The sequence below is a fragment of the Bison bison genome, unplaced genomic scaffold, assembly GCF_000754665.1.
Source record: "Bison bison bison isolate TAMUID 2011002044 unplaced genomic scaffold, Bison_UMD1.0 scf7180017864158, whole genome shotgun sequence".
NCBI lineage: Eukaryota > Metazoa > Chordata > Mammalia > Artiodactyla > Bovidae > Bison > Bison bison.
Window position 1 is genome coordinate 3,750,630 of NW_011494730.1, and position 15,240 is coordinate 3,765,869.

General features: G+C 37.2%; 2 protein-coding genes across 5 annotated transcripts in view; one reads left to right on the forward strand and one right to left on the reverse strand.

Moving 5' to 3' along the window:
* GIGYF2 (GRB10 interacting GYF protein 2) overlaps positions 1-15,240 on the forward strand; it is a 127,698-nt gene that overhangs the window by 58,375 nt on the left and 54,083 nt on the right. The gene's annotated exons all lie outside the window — the stretch shown is intronic.
* On the reverse strand, positions 1,083-11,793 carry KCNJ13 (potassium inwardly-rectifying channel, subfamily J, member 13). Its single transcript, XM_010841225.1, has 2 exons — positions 2,659-11,793; positions 1,083-1,219 (listed from the first exon to the last, which is right to left on the reverse strand). The coding sequence occupies exons 1-2, from the start codon at positions 2,880-2,882 to the stop codon at positions 1,159-1,161; spliced, it is 285 nt and encodes a 94-aa protein (XP_010839527.1). The 5' UTR covers positions 2,883-11,793; the 3' UTR covers positions 1,083-1,158.

The following is a 15,240-nucleotide window of genomic DNA, read 5'->3' on the forward strand; positions in this document are numbered from 1 at the left end:
TTTGCTGTTTTCTTGTGAATATTTGTTCTTAGCTGTTAAAAATTAAGGGGGTAATATTTACCCCAGTTTGGTTTTATAAAGAACCAAAGGAATGATCTTTGTTGTCTTGAAAAAAGTAGCAGTTTTGAAAGGATTTTCACTAAATATTATGAAATCATCATTCTACCTAGGGAGCTAGGTTTGAAACTAGACTGTTGCTCCAACTGGCAGATGAAAATGAAAAATTGATGACTGATTTACCTAGAGTTCAGCTGTGTGAAGTGTGTCCCTTTTACCTTCATTACTGGTATCACACCACATTCATACAGACTCACCAACAGCGTTTCTGTTGGTATACATGATCTGTTACCTTCACATTCATTGATTTCAGCAGATAACCACAGAGAGAAACTTTGTATAATGTTATATTTCCACAACATGTATTGTTAGCTCAGCCATTTTTTTAACAGGTGGAGGCTTGATCACCATGATGTAATCAGAAAGATGTAATCAGCATTGGAAAAAGAAAACATGAGATACGATGAAGGAAAAATAGCTGCATAACTGGCTGAGTGTATTTAATACATTAGAAAATAGGGTGCTAAAATAGATACTTCTTACTCTATCAGTCCTGTTTCAGAGATCTGAAAATTGTCAATGCTTTGTCCGTTGATGTGGATATCCAGGTCAGTCCTGTTTGGGCTCTTGGAGACCAGAGGAGTTTGAAATTCAGGAGTAGTCTTGTCAAAATTCTCCATCTTGATTTGATATTCACCTTTGGAGCCTCGGGCCAACAGAGATGCAAAACAGTGATGCAACATGATCTCGGAGGGCAGGTAGGATGTCCTCCTCTGGCACGTTTCTCCAGTGCCTTCCTGCATTGCTGAAAGGAACACAACTAATTCAAAGTGGGGAGGATTTTCATGCTGGAGCAGAGTAGCCAGAGGACTTGATGGTATAATAGAGTGGTAGTAGGTGAGTGGAAAGATAAAGAATGGACACTCCTCGGAACTGATGCCATCAAGGTGAAAGTCCACACTGGTCTGGTAGAGTTTGCCGTTCTCTCGTTCCTGATAGAGCACAGCTGAGACCCGAACATTGGTGAGAGGGCTAGGTCGAGTGTTGGCCACTTGGAAAATGAGATTAGGTTTGCCATCTATGTGAGCTACTACTGCTAAGTCAGTAAATCGAATTGAGAAAGCTCGATTTTTTGGCCGGGCAATCTTCGCCACAAAGGCACCTAAATTAGAAACCATTGAATTTTTTTTTAGAACGAACACTAGAAATGTCGTTACCTTTTCTGAATGACAAGGATCTAGCAAATTGTTATACATTTCTTAGTGTCGTGCCTGCCAAATAATTTAGGAATTCAACTTACTGATAATTTCTCATTAGCCTGAAGCGTTTTTCAAAACAGTACATAAATTCTTATTTTAAAACTGGTTTCAAAATGGATAAGGAAAATTCATTTGTCATGTAGAAATGTAAAACTTTAAGTTTGTTACGAGGTCAGAGAGTGGTCATTGCCTATATTCCTACCCCTGCTTTTAAAAAAAAGGTAACAGAAAATAAATGCAATTTAGTTGCCACCAGATTACTTCAAGTTGAAATAGAGATTAGATTCATAAGTAGAATGATTTGGGGTAGGGAAGGGACCAGTAGAATAAGTGGTCCATTGAAGAACTTTTAACTTTGAAATTTATACAAAGCCTTTTTTCTTTTAAAAAGGCTCTGGCTCTCAGGTGATTTGAGTGTATGCTTCAAGTGCATCCTCCTCCCCACCACCGCCCCCCCCCAACTCTAGATCAGGGTTTCTTAACTACTACTGTGCCTCAAATGTTGGCAGGCTGGTGAGGTCTATGGACCTCTTATCAAAATTATGCTTTAAATGCATTAAAGTAAAATACATAAAAAGGAAGCCAAATGTATATATATATATATTTTTCTTCTTGCTAAGGATGTGTATTCTTGTTCTTTATCATGCAGTACTGACTGTGGTACTCTGGGCTCACTAGTATTGAGTAAATGTTGAAAAGATGAATTCAGGAGAAAATTCTAGCCCAGTAAAGGTTAACAACAAAAAAAAATCAAATTCCTCTGTTAGGTAAAATGACTGTCATAATATGCATTGAACACATTTATTCACTTATTCAAGAAAATATTTAGCTCCTTTGAAAAATTCCTTTTAGATTTTTTTGTTCATATGTTTCTGGCTACTGTCATAATAATCCCTTTTTTCTTAAAATTTAAATATAAATTTAAAATTTAAATATAGAGTCAAATTTTAAAAAATTTGTCCTATTGTTTGACCCAAGACACTTTTCTAGTCTCAGGCATTACTTGTCAATAATGCAAATAAATTATTCTGGAATACGATTGCTTATAACTGACTATACCCATTCCAAAACATTCCTATGCTTTTTTAAAGAACAAAAACAATTACCTGTGATAAAAGCCTCTAGCATGAGGCCTAGGAGCATTTGTATGGCAAGGAGGGCGATTGCACTTGGACAGTCACCACTGGGGAACATGGTGCCGTAACCAATTGTGAGCTGTGTCTCCAGGGAGAAGGAGAATGCCGCTGTGAAACTGGTGATGTACTTGACGCAGATAGTGTGGTTTTCAGGTGGGGCATCATGATCTAGTCCCAGGTCACCATTCATCTCAGCTAGAACATACCAGAGCACTGCAAAGACAAGCCAGTGGATAACAAAAGAGGCGGAGAAAACCAGCATCATCCAGCGCCAGCGCATGTCCATTAGGATTCCCCAAGCGTCTCGAAGATACGCAAGGCCTGTTTGAGCGCCATCCATTTGAAGCGTGCTGTGACCATCCTTGGTAACCATCCTCTGGTGTCTCTGAGTCAGGAGAGGAGCAATAACTTTGCAGTGACTGCCATCCATCTCAGGCTGTAATGCTCTGAAATCGAGAGTGCATTAGTAAACCTTAAACTGTTTCATAGTTAATATTATTTAAATCTTGAGACTTAGTTTTGCAAATTTGTTTTTTAAATGCTTCCTCGACTACCAGGCAGGCTTTCCCAGTCTGATAGCTCTTTCTGTTTTCACATAAGGGAGCATTTACTCAGTCATTCGTTTGACAGCTAATCATGATTTGCCTTGAGTTATCTCTTACTGGTTCCTTCAAGGACTGTTAAAGTATTGTTTGGGATTTTAAAAAATTTCTGAGGGCTGGGGTTACCATTCGTATCTTTTTTGACACTTTTTTATTTTTCTTGCACAAGTCTAGGCTTCAGGTATGTATTGATTTGACTAAATGTTATGTGTAAATAGCTTTTCATAATTAATTACTAGCTTATAACTGAATAATGAAAAGGAATGTTAAATATCTGTTCCTTTTTAAAATAGAAATCATTTAGAAGTGTAGTGTTTAGCTGACTGAAAATGTTTTGAAGCCAAACTTAGTGCTAGGGTAAGATTAAGCTTTTAGAGATCTGTAGTTCTACTGTATGCTTTATAATTAGCCTATTTAAAGTTTTGTAATTAGATTTTATTTGTTTTTGTTACTTTGTGGCCATTTTCATGGAGGCTTTCCTTCTGTGGCTGGTGGATTGCCACCCTTATGAATATTCTAGATTCTGACTAGATAGTAAATAATTTTCTCTCTACCCAAAATAAGAAACTCCAGGTAGAGATTCCAAGGTAATATTAATTTTGGAAATAAATGAACCCGTAGAAAAAGCTTCAAGTTCAATGAACTAAAATAATCATTAAGGCATCAAATGACAGTTTTTAAAACATATTAGTAAAACTAGCTTTTAGCTGTAGTCAGTTTTCAGCTGTGTTTTTGTTTTCTCTGTGTGGTGCATAGAAATCTAACATGTGCTTTCCATGTGACCATCCTTGCATACCACAGAGGTGCAGAGGACTTAGGCAGAGGCAGCCAGGAACAGAACGGGAGATGCGACTTAGCTTCCCTTGGGTGCTCCTTTCTTCTCTGCCTCAGTCCAGTACTTGGGGTTTGTATGTGACTCTCTTTTTTGAGGCTTCTTCCTTCAGAAGTAGATACCCTTGGAAGTGTTGTGTATCACCTTCCTCCCTTTTGAATAACAGCAATGTTTAAGAAGGTAACTGGAGGCGTGTGGAGCTAAGCAAGGCTGATTTAATATTTATTGCTGATATTAGAGACATTCTCTTATATTTTCTTTAGATTTGAGTTGCTGATGGAACACTGGGTTGACTGTTAAATTTATTTAGATTAGATGGTCATTTCAGTTTCATATTATAAATTTAAAAAATCTTAGGGCCTTAATGTCTTGTAATTTATTATCCTAACAAGTTGTCATTATCGTTTTATTTAGTGTTTATTTTTTTTCTTGGCACACTATTTAATGACTCATTTTATTAGATTTTTTTTGATGTTTTAGAAGACCTGATCTCCTCTCTTTTGTACATTATAATAATAACAAAATATAAATATTTCATATTGCATTGTCTCTAATTCTTTGGAATCTCAGCAAGATAGACATCCATATCCCATTTTTCAGGTGAGATCACTGAGGGTCAAAATTTTCACAGGGCGTATGGATTATTTTCCAAGTTTGGCTAACTTTACAGTTGTTTTTTTTTTTTTTTAAACTCCAAGAAGCTGCCTAATTTAGAGAGTTTGGCGAGATAAAAGTCTTCTCAAGATAATTAATACTGCATTCACAAGATAGTCTTTGACAGCCTAATTTTTAGCACCTTTAGTAGATGTTCTTCCTGTCCCCATAAATTCTCAAGTATCCATTTTAAATCATTGTTAGCTTTATGCATGATTTTTACATCAATAATGATTAATTGGGCTAGCTAATACACATTGTTGATTATGTGCCAGGAATCATACCAGACACTTCACATATATTGACTCATGTGAAGCCAATAGCTTCACAGAATAACAGAGTAACTTCTTGGGCTATTTGTCACTTTATTGGTATTAATATTGTGTCTTATGCATGCCTGCGTGCTTGGTCATGTCTGACACTTGGTGATCTCATGGACTGTTGCCCGCCAGGCTCCTCTGTCAATGGGATTCTTTAGGCAAAAATACTGGAATGGGTTACCATTTCCTCCTCCAGGGGATCTTCCTGACCCAGGGATCGAACCAGTGTCTCTTACATCTCCTGCATTGGCAGGCAGGTTCTTTAGTACTGAGTCACCTGGGAAGCCCAATGTTTCTTAACTTTCATACCAATAAGTACCATTATTAATGACATTTTATAGGTAATGAAGCTGAGGCACAATACGTTTCCTAAGATCATAAAAGCAGTAAGTGGTAGTGAATTTCTGCTCAGTCCGTAGACCAGACCAGAGTCAGTGCTATATTGCCTCAAAAATAGACATTTTGACCTAGTTATTAGCCTTTGTGAATAACACAGTGTTCATTTGACTAGTTTGTCCAAGAACCCTACTGAGTATTCTTCAAAAATGCTTAGGCTAAGACCTGTGATTTATAGACAAGAAATATATTTTCAATTAAGAAAGACATCTTGCATAGTTTGAAGATTAGTAAAATCAGAATTATTACAGTCTAGTCTTGGGTTCTGCAGAACAGTAGAGTTAAAATGTTCAGAAGACAGTTGTTATAAAACATTGCCAAATTTGTAATTTACCAGATAAGAAAATAATTTTAAAAATTACTACTTTCATCGTAATTTTATGAAAGAAAAGACATTCTGACACTTGAAGGATATAGCAATAAAGGGTAATTGGCTGCCTGCACCAAGCTGATGAACCGCTATGTGGTTTTGCATTGTCCGTGTCTTTGACCTTTATTGTTTCTTGCTTTCTGCCTATTTTGGCAGATGCCCATTGTCGACCTGTACACTAGTGGTGTTCCACTTACGGAATCACTCATTGTTTATTGTGTCACAGTAATTTGTGAGGGGAAAGGTCCATGATTCTTCCTGATTTCAGCCTGCTTCATTAAGTTATAAAATTCATTACCTGAAGAGATAGCCTTTGTATACACACTATAGCTAATAAAATTAATTGTTCTAATTTGGGCCTTTTTTCAGGATTGTAACTTCTTCCTTACAAATTTTGTAGCACTCTTGTTCTAGGTTTTTTCAATTTTTTTTTCCTCTTGCAACTGAATAAATACAAGGAAAAGCCTGTGAACAGAAGGCTAATATCAAAACAGTGGCACATTATCCTTTTTATATATAAAACCATCCTAGATCTTGTTCAGATGGTGTTGGAAAGTAGAGTAGTTGAGAGAAGTAAGATTTTGATCCCCACTTAACAGATTACCCTGAATAATTCCGTTCTTTGGACTTGTGTAGTCAGTGTGGTTTAGCATAACGAAGACAGAGTGGGAAATGTAGCTGACAGGGTTCTGGCTCTGTTAGTTACATAGCTGTGTCAGTTTGGGCAAGCCAGCCAATCCCCTTGGCCAGGTTTCCTTACATTAAAGAGAGAAAGAAAAGAGGGAATTAAATAACATGCCCCTTTAAAGTTCTACATGTTTATAAACTTACTACCATTTCCCTCAACTCTTACAGGTTTCTTGTATGATTGTTTTCTATATGATTTTACATCTACTCATATGACATTTAAAGCATTAAATTATTGTTGCCTAATACATGTAGATTTTCTTTCCATCAAATTTAAAAGTGTTTGATGGACAGACATTATGCTATTGTATTTCAAGGTAATTTTTATATCCCTACAGGCACACAAGTGCTTTTTGAATGTTTTCGTCTTAGTCTGTATTTATGTGATTCTTGTAAATTGGTCCCAGTAGAACATAGAATAGAAGCTCAGTATGGTTTCCTTGTATTTCTCTGTGTGGGCCAAAAAATATTTGCCCACATATAAATCATTTGATGGAAAAAAATTGTACTTTATAAAAATGATATTTTGGCTGCTTCGTTGGTCATCAAAATAATGAACTCATTCTACTCATTAGGTTGTAGCACTCAAAATTATGTCTTTTATTGTCGTGTTGTAATGCAGTAGTGCAGCTCATATTAAACAGTTAGTTATAAGTAACTACAGTTGTTGAGTGATTAAAGTATTACCATGTATTTGCTCACTTCTGGTGGAAACACTTTCAAGACTGTAGAGAGAGTCCTAATCATCTCTCCTGCCCTCCCATAATTGGGACAAACAGTGTGAGTTCTAATTCTGTTATATAAGCTCAGAGGTTCTTTTATATTTTAATTTCTTATTTGTAAAAGTACATAATTTCAGCAGTAATTTCATGCTTAAAAAGAAATTAGGATACTCATTATTTTTCCTATGGGTTAAAAAGATAAAAACAAATTTTTTTTTGCCTTTTTTTTTTTTTTTTAATGCTCATTTTTGGTTTCTTTAATCCTGTCCAGAAGAAAAAGATATGTTTGTTTTTTTTGAAAGCCACTGAATTTTTTCTAGGATTTCTCTTTTCTCATTTCTGTATTATAATGCAGAATTAGTACACATTTAGTAAAAGAAGAAAATTTTCAATAATGCTTTCAATAAGACTGTTACTCTGTTTCTAAAATTAAGGAAAAAGAATAAGGAATGTATAACCCTATAGGTAATGTCTTTGTTTTAAACTATTGGCAATATCTAGTTCTGCCCCTATTTGTCAGTCAGTTTTTTCCTCGTTTCCCTTAAGGAAAGAAATAGGATTGAGTATTATCGCAGGTACTCACCAGTTCTTTTGCTGGGTCAGCCTATGTACAGAGGCAGGTCTTGAGGAAACTTTCAGTCTGTCTTTTTGATAAGGTAATTTTAATCTACAAGTCCAGTTTGTAGGTTCTCTTCTTGGACTGGGTTTACAGTTCACATTCCTCTGTTTATAGTGTCGTGGGGGCTGGTTTCAAGCTGAAGCTGATGTGATTGGTCACTTGGTCTGCAGGGGGGCCAATTAGCTCTGATCATGTGGAAAAGAATGCTGGTTTGTTAGGAGGTCTTTCTTTACTCAACACAACTCTGGAGAAAGCCTCCAGAACTGACTTGGAGAAGGGGTGCATTTTTTCCCTCTAATCAGGACCGGTCTTTAGTAAGTTTGCATAATCTTACTTAAGAGTTTATTTAAAAGTTCAAAGGGATAAAATTCCCTGCAAGATTTCCTTTCAGCCGTCTTTCCTTATATAGCATGTTGAAGTGTGAGATGTTTCCTTTACTAATCTTTTTTTCCTCCGTTTCTTTGGGGAACATTTCCTTGGATAAGGACTTTAAGGTATAAGTTAACGAATTGATTTTATTAGTATTCTTTTCATATCCCATCTCATCAGAATGACTAACGTTAATTCTGGAACTAGTAATAGGTTAATTCCGTTACCTGAAATCTTTTGTGGGGGGTGGTAAGGAGGCAGACTTTTTTATTTTTTTATGGCTGTGTACAGAGAGCTTGAATAAGAATACATTTAATTGTTGGTTCCTTGCATTTATCTTTAAAAACACACTGGTGTAAAAGAACTGAAAAAGTTTCTTAAGTCATGCTTCAGTGATCATTGAAGCATGACTTAAGAGAAAGTATGATGACATGCAATAAATACAGTGTTCACTGTACAGAAAATTAAACTTAATGTCTAAATATAATGTTTAGCTGGGAAATGTCTATGATCCAGCATTCAGCAACCTCCAAATGAGCTGTGGGATGGCTTTGTATAATGCCTTACTGAGCAACACTTTTCTCCACCTCCGTTAGCTGCTCATTTTAAAACTTTGATTGAATGTCACGTGTAAGGGGATCTGAGGTACAAAGGCTGCAATTGTTCAAAGTGAAGTCATGGATAGCCTGCTGGGGAAATTATTAATGTAGACCAATATAATGCTACTTAGAAGGTGAAATCCGCCTTTGTAGATTCCTCCTCCTTTCCCCCACCACAATTAAAAAAATATATTAATTCCGTCTTTGTTTTATTAATGCCAAGCATTTCAGCACAAGTTCAGACACAGCACTGGAAACTTTGACCTTCAGAACTAGAGAAGGTAAAAGCATCAAGCAGAGACTTGTGATGTGATGCGCCTTCTCTGTATGTTCTGGTAGGAATTACGCTTCGTATCGATTGCCAGGTAATGGCTTGTGGTTGCAGAGGGAAACCAGAGCTAATACAGTGCGATTCTGCCTTTCATAAAGAGGTATTGAAAGTGCATCTGCCATGTGTCTTGAACAGATGGTATAATAAGCAAAATAATAAAGATTTTACCAAAATTAGAAGCCTCTTTCTGTAATATATTGAGACAAATGATTTACAAGATGATTGTCAAGAAAGAAACATCTCAAATAAGTGTTCTGGTTTCTGCATTTTGCACTTTGAAAGTTGGCTGTGGTCTGTAAACAGTGATTCTTAATTGCTAACTGAATGGAAGTCGTAGACCTGTTCAGGAGTGCTTCCTCAGGGGCTTAGCACTCCCCTTATAATAGCCTGAGCAGTTAAATTCATTGGTGTTTGAATTTAATAGCACTGAAATGAGGTTAGCTGAGTTGAAACTGATACTGATACTGATATTAGACCAACTTCACCCAAAAGTAAGTGGGCCCTCCTGTTGAAACAGAACTAGTGATTTAAATTGGAGATGGCGCTAAAACATTCTATAAAGGAACATTGAATTTTTTCCCCTGCAAATTATAATGATTAAGAAAGATACCAAGATCAGGTACATTATTCTTTATTAAATAAATTCAATTCTGTATCCCGAAAATGTTTGCTTTGCTTTCTGGCTAAACCATTCCAGTATATAACCCATATTTGTACCACATTGAACCTGCAAGCAACAAAATCTTTAGTTGTAGTGCAATGTCTTGCCTGTGTACATATGTCATTTCACAAGTTTTAAACTTTAGCTATGGTCCCCAGTGCTCTTTCTTCCATAGTGTACTTCGCTTTCTTTAGAAGAGGCCTGGTCTCTTTCCAGTTCTGCATTGAAGCCCACTGCTGATCATCTTCCCCAGAGATTTCAGGCAGCGTCTGGGTATATACTAGCAGATGACTGAGCTCAAGGGTTATAGGACTGTGGGGTGTATTCAGACCACATGAGGTCTTTTTCAGAGTCTCATATACTGCAGCCCCTCCATCTCTCTTCCAACTGGGAACTGCAGTGTTTGCAGGACCGTGTTACCACTGGAGCAGATTATGATCCTCCTCAGGGGTTAGGATGGGAGAAAAATTGCAAATCCCTGGATATAGACTTAAAACTACTCCATCCTAGTTACCCTGAGTTTTGTTTACAGTTGAGGGGGAAAAGAAAATATCAGTACCTGGATGGGATTCCCTTTCACTGTTTTTTCGGTATTAGGAAATATTTTTAGTGTTAATCAAAGAATCTGTATCTGAATAGAGGAATACAAAGTTACTTGTTAGAAAAATTTGCACATAAACAATCTTCAAAGTCTGTCCCATAATTCCACTTTTGCTTTTGGAGTTTGGGCACTTGTAAGTTCCAAGTCTCACAGCTGTAGATTTTGTTGGCTGAGTGCCCTTTTGCTCCATCTGAAGTTTTCCATAAACACCATTTCTGGCTGCAAGTCAAACATGCACATAGGTGCCCTTTTACTGCTCTTTCTCCTTAGGAAGTCTACTCAATTAGACCAGACTAAAACCAATATTGCATTTTAATTTTATATTATTTTTAGAAGAGTCCTGTTTAGACTTAATACATTAAGGCAGAAACAACCAACTGTCTACTGCCAATGGGGAAAGTATTTATATACGTAGTACATTGTATTTTAGCACTTTCTGTATATCTTGAAGATGTATGAATATAAAATATACAGTTTTTACAGGTAGTACAGTTTGCTCATAAAACTGTTATGTTTGCCATATTGAATGCCACTGGTATTTCTTTACCTTTTAGGGGTCATAGATACCTTTGAGACTCTGGCAGAAACACTAGACCCTTTTCCCTGAAAAAAGACAAAGGCATGCCCGCATGCTGTGTACTTCCAGTTTAAGGATTCACTACCCCCAATCTCTCTTATTGGCTGTGGTTAGGAATATTTGGTTCAGGCATCAATTTTTAAGTTATTTAATTATGTTTACTTTTAATCATCTTGTTTACAAGTTAATCTGTTAACATTTTTTTAAAAGTCAGCTGAAACATTTGGTTACTCAGCTTTGTCATATTACAGATGTTACAGAAGGAGAAAGACTTAAGTGCTGAGAAAGGCCATGTGGGTGTCCCTCATTCATTTTAGCCCTGGTCACTGTGGAGCCCTATAATTTTTAGACCTTAAAGGAACTTTGGTAGATACTGTCTTTTGAGTTGCCCGTGAACAACATTATCATTTAATTGTATCAGTAATACACAAATGTATTTATTTAGCTCATTATAGAGTTGACGTTCTCTTTGGAAACCTCCCCCCCCACTTCCCACCCAGATTTACACAAATATAAATCTGGTATAATCATTTAGGTTGTAAAGGATTTATTTTCATGTTTTAGAGCAATTCTTTGCATATGGGGTAGCTTTGGAAATGTGTATTTTATTAGATGGTACTTAGTTTTTTTTCCCCCTCAAGATAATTATTTCAAGTAAAATTGTTATATTGTTAATATATAAGTTGATCTTAACATTGTTGTAGGGGTACACATTTGACGTCGTTTGTCTGCTGGAAGATTAACAAATTTAGTTCCCTTTAGGAATCTTGGCAGTCTCTAGCCCCAAGCTTTTCTGTGCATGTCTATTTTTTTTTTAAGAGTACTTTAGACTTAGATCCTAGAACTTCCTCTTTCTGCTTTAGTTTTTGCAGCATTTCTGGCTGCTTCTGATGGGTTTAATTTGTGAGTAAACCCTCGATTAGGAGTTTGAACGTCTATGTTCTCTTTCTGCTTTAGTCACTACTCAGCTGGGTGATGGGCTTCTCTGGTAGCTCAGATGATAACGAATCCACCTGCAATGCGGGAGACCTGGGTTCTATCCCTGGGTTGGGAAGATTCCCCTGGAGGAGGTCAAGGCAGCCCACTCTAGTATTCTGTCCGGAAGAATCCCATGGACATAGGAGCCTGGTGGGCTACAGTCCATGGAGTCTCAAAGGGTCAGACACGACTGAGTGAGTAAGTACAACATAGCACAGCTGTGTGACTGTGAGAGATCCCCCTAGGGGTATCCCTTTCCTCACAGGAATAATGGAGGTGGTAAAGTTTGATTTAGCCCTTGTGGTAACTAAGAGGGTCGTATGAGATATTTCAGTACATTTTGTCAGTGTGCAAGCTGTCAACTCATTGTTTTGTGTGTGTAACCCTGGGCAGTGGGCCAGGAGGGCAAGTGTTGTGTCTTAAGTCTCTTCTTTAGTTTTAATCCTGTGTTTTTAATATCAGTATTTGTCCCTGGAGAAAGCCCTCATCTTAATGTGCTAGAGGTTTGAGTAAACAAACAAACAAAAAATGATAAAGTAGTACTATTTCTTTGGGGAAATACTCAGTAGTACTTAGCACTAAGTTGAATATACCTTATGGCCAGCAGTTTCACTCCTAGGTGAAGACCAACAGAAATGCAAACATATGCTTACCAAACTTCATATTCAAGAATGTTTGTCGCAGCACAGTTTATAATAGCAAAAAAAAAAAGAAACAACCAAAATCAGTAGTAGAGTAATACAATGAGATCCCGTATCACAGTGCAAAAGAACAAGCTTCTGTTCTTTTTAACGATGTGGGTGAATTTCCTGAAATGTTCAGTGAAGGAAGCCAGGCGCACTACAGAATGAGGAAATATTTGCAAATAGTGTGACAAGGACTTAATTTCCAGAATATACAAACAGCTCACACAATTAGCAACAAAAACTAGACAACCTAAGAGAAAAATGGGCAGAAGATCTAAGTAGACATTTCTCCAAAGAAGAAATAGAAATGTCCAGTAGGACATGGAAGCATGCTAAATGGCTCTAATTATTAGAGAAATTCAAATCAAAACCACAACGAGGTACCCCCTCACTGTAATGCTCTAGTGTGTATGTAAATTCAGGCAGCTGAAAACAGCAAATAATAAGAAAAATCTTTGATTTGGAAATTCATATTTAAGCCACATAGTATACTGTGTTACAACCATTAATGTAGAAAAGCTTCAAAGAGGTAGCAGCGCTTAGCTTTGATCATCTTAAGTGATCTGGTGGTTTAACCTACACCTTTTTTTGAGGAGGAGAAAAAGGTATGTCACTGTATGAAGTCTGTCATTTGACCTAGTAATTTTACTCTTCGAGGTTTTTTTCAGAAGACGTGGTTCAGAAAAGCAAAACACGTATCACACAGATATCTCTTCCTAGGTTATCTAGTTCTCAATAAATTAGTTATGAAGTCAGTGTCCAGTGGGGAATTACCTAGCAGTTTTGCAACAGCAGCAGGATAAACCTGGTATATATCCATTCATATTATTATTAAGTTGGGCATGACCTAGCAACTGAGCAACAACAAAGATACATAATCACAGAGAAATAGTTGCTGTTTAAATGAAAAGTAGGTTTTGAAATAGTGGGTATACTGATTGAAACTACGTTTTAAAAATGTTATGTAAAAGCTAGCCATAAGTGCGTACAGTTTTATTTCTAAGATTGAGGAATTGGTATTTTTATTTTTAGTATCTTTAATATTTTTTTTGCAACTTACCATCTGTTAGAAAAAATTATAATGACCAGTTTTTGATCAGTTAAGCATTTTGCCTTTCAGTTAAGTTCAGTCGCTCAGTTGTGTATGACTCTTTGCGACCCCATGAACCGCAGCATGCCAGGCCTCCCTGTCCATCACCAACTCCTGAAGTCCACCCAAACCCATGTCCATTGTGTCGGTGATGCCATCCAACCATCTCATCCTCCATCGTCCCCTTCTCCTCCTGCCCTCAATCTTTCCCAGCATCAGGGTCTTTTCAAATGAGTCAGCTCTTCACATCAGGTGGCCCAAGTATTGGAGTTTGAGCTTCAACATCAGCCCTTCCAATGAACGCCCAGGACTGATCTCCTTTAGGATGGACTGGTTGGATCTCCTTACAGTCCAAGGGACTCTCAAGAGTCTTCTCCAACACCACAGTTCAAAAGCATCAATTCTTTGGTGCTCAGCCTTCTTCACAGTCCAACTCTCACATGCATACATGACCACTGGAAAAACCATAACCTTGATTAGACGCACCTTTGTTGCCAAAGTAATGTCTCTGCTTTTTAATATGCCATCTAGGTTGGTCATAACTTTCCTTCCAAGGAGTAAGCATCTTTTAGTTTCATGGCTGCATTCACCATCTGCAGTGATCTTGGAGCCCAGAAAAATAAAGTCAGCCACTGTTTCCACTGTTTCCCCATCTATTTGCCATGAAGTGATGGGACTGGATGCCATGATCCTCATTTTCTGAATGTTGAGCTTTAAGCCAACTTTTTCACTCTCCTCTTTAACTTTCATCAAGAGGCTCTTTAGTTCTTCTTCACTTTCTGCCATAAGGGTGGTGTCATCTGCATATTTTAGGTTATTGATAATTCTCCAGGCAATCTTGATTCCAGCTTGTGTTTCTTCCAGTCCAGCGTTTCTCATGATGCACTCTGCATATAAGTTAAATAAGCAGGGTGACAATATACAGCCTTGACGTCCTCCTTTTCCTATTTGGAACCAGTCTGTTGTTCCATGTCCAGTTCTAACTGTTGCTTCCTGACCTGCATACAGGTTTCTCAAGAGGCAGGTCAGGTGGTCTGGTATTCCATCTCTTTCAGAATTTTCCAGTTTATTGTAATCCACACAATCAAAGAGTTTGGCATAGTCATTAGTGGGTGTTTTGGGGGGCGGAGGGTGTGGCTCTTATTTTGGTGCCTCCATTGGTTCTCAGAGCCTTAGTGTAAAAGTAGATGGAAATGAGTGTTTTGATCAGCTTGTCCATCAGGTATTTGTATTCCCAGTGTGCCCGGCACGTATTACTTGTGACTGAAAGATTACATGGGTTAAAAGTTATTTCCTATTGCTTACCAGTTTATACACATTAGGGATTTCTTTGTTTTAAATTTTTCTTCTGTATGTATAGCTGTATTTTTCATCAAGTCATATAATGGATGTGGGCTTTGTAAAATGTCTTGTTCCTTCTTATTCTTAGCAGGATAGCTTGGAACATCTGACCTTTCTAACCCAAGGGAAGATGTGGAATGCACCTATAGTTGAACTCATAAAACTTGGTACTTGCTGTGCAATAAATATTTGTTAAATGAGTCAGAAGATTAACATGAGAATTGTAGTTACTTCATTTAAACAGTGGTATGTGATTTTGGACAGTTCCCATGGGTTATCTTTTTGATCCTCAGTATTCTCAGCTGTAAAATTGGAAAAATAATTTCTAATACTGAGGATTGTTACAACGATTA

Bases quoted from the DNA above. Each gene is read 5' to 3' on its own strand.
- KCNJ13 (XM_010841225.1), bottom strand. From the start codon at position 2,882: ATGGATGGCAGTCACTGCAAAGTTATTGCTCCTCTCCTGACTCAGAGA. The intron at 1,220-2,658 runs GTATGTTCTAGC...TTTCTAATTTAG, and splicing joins CTTGTCTTTGCAGTGCTCTG to GTGCCTTTGTGGCGAAGATT.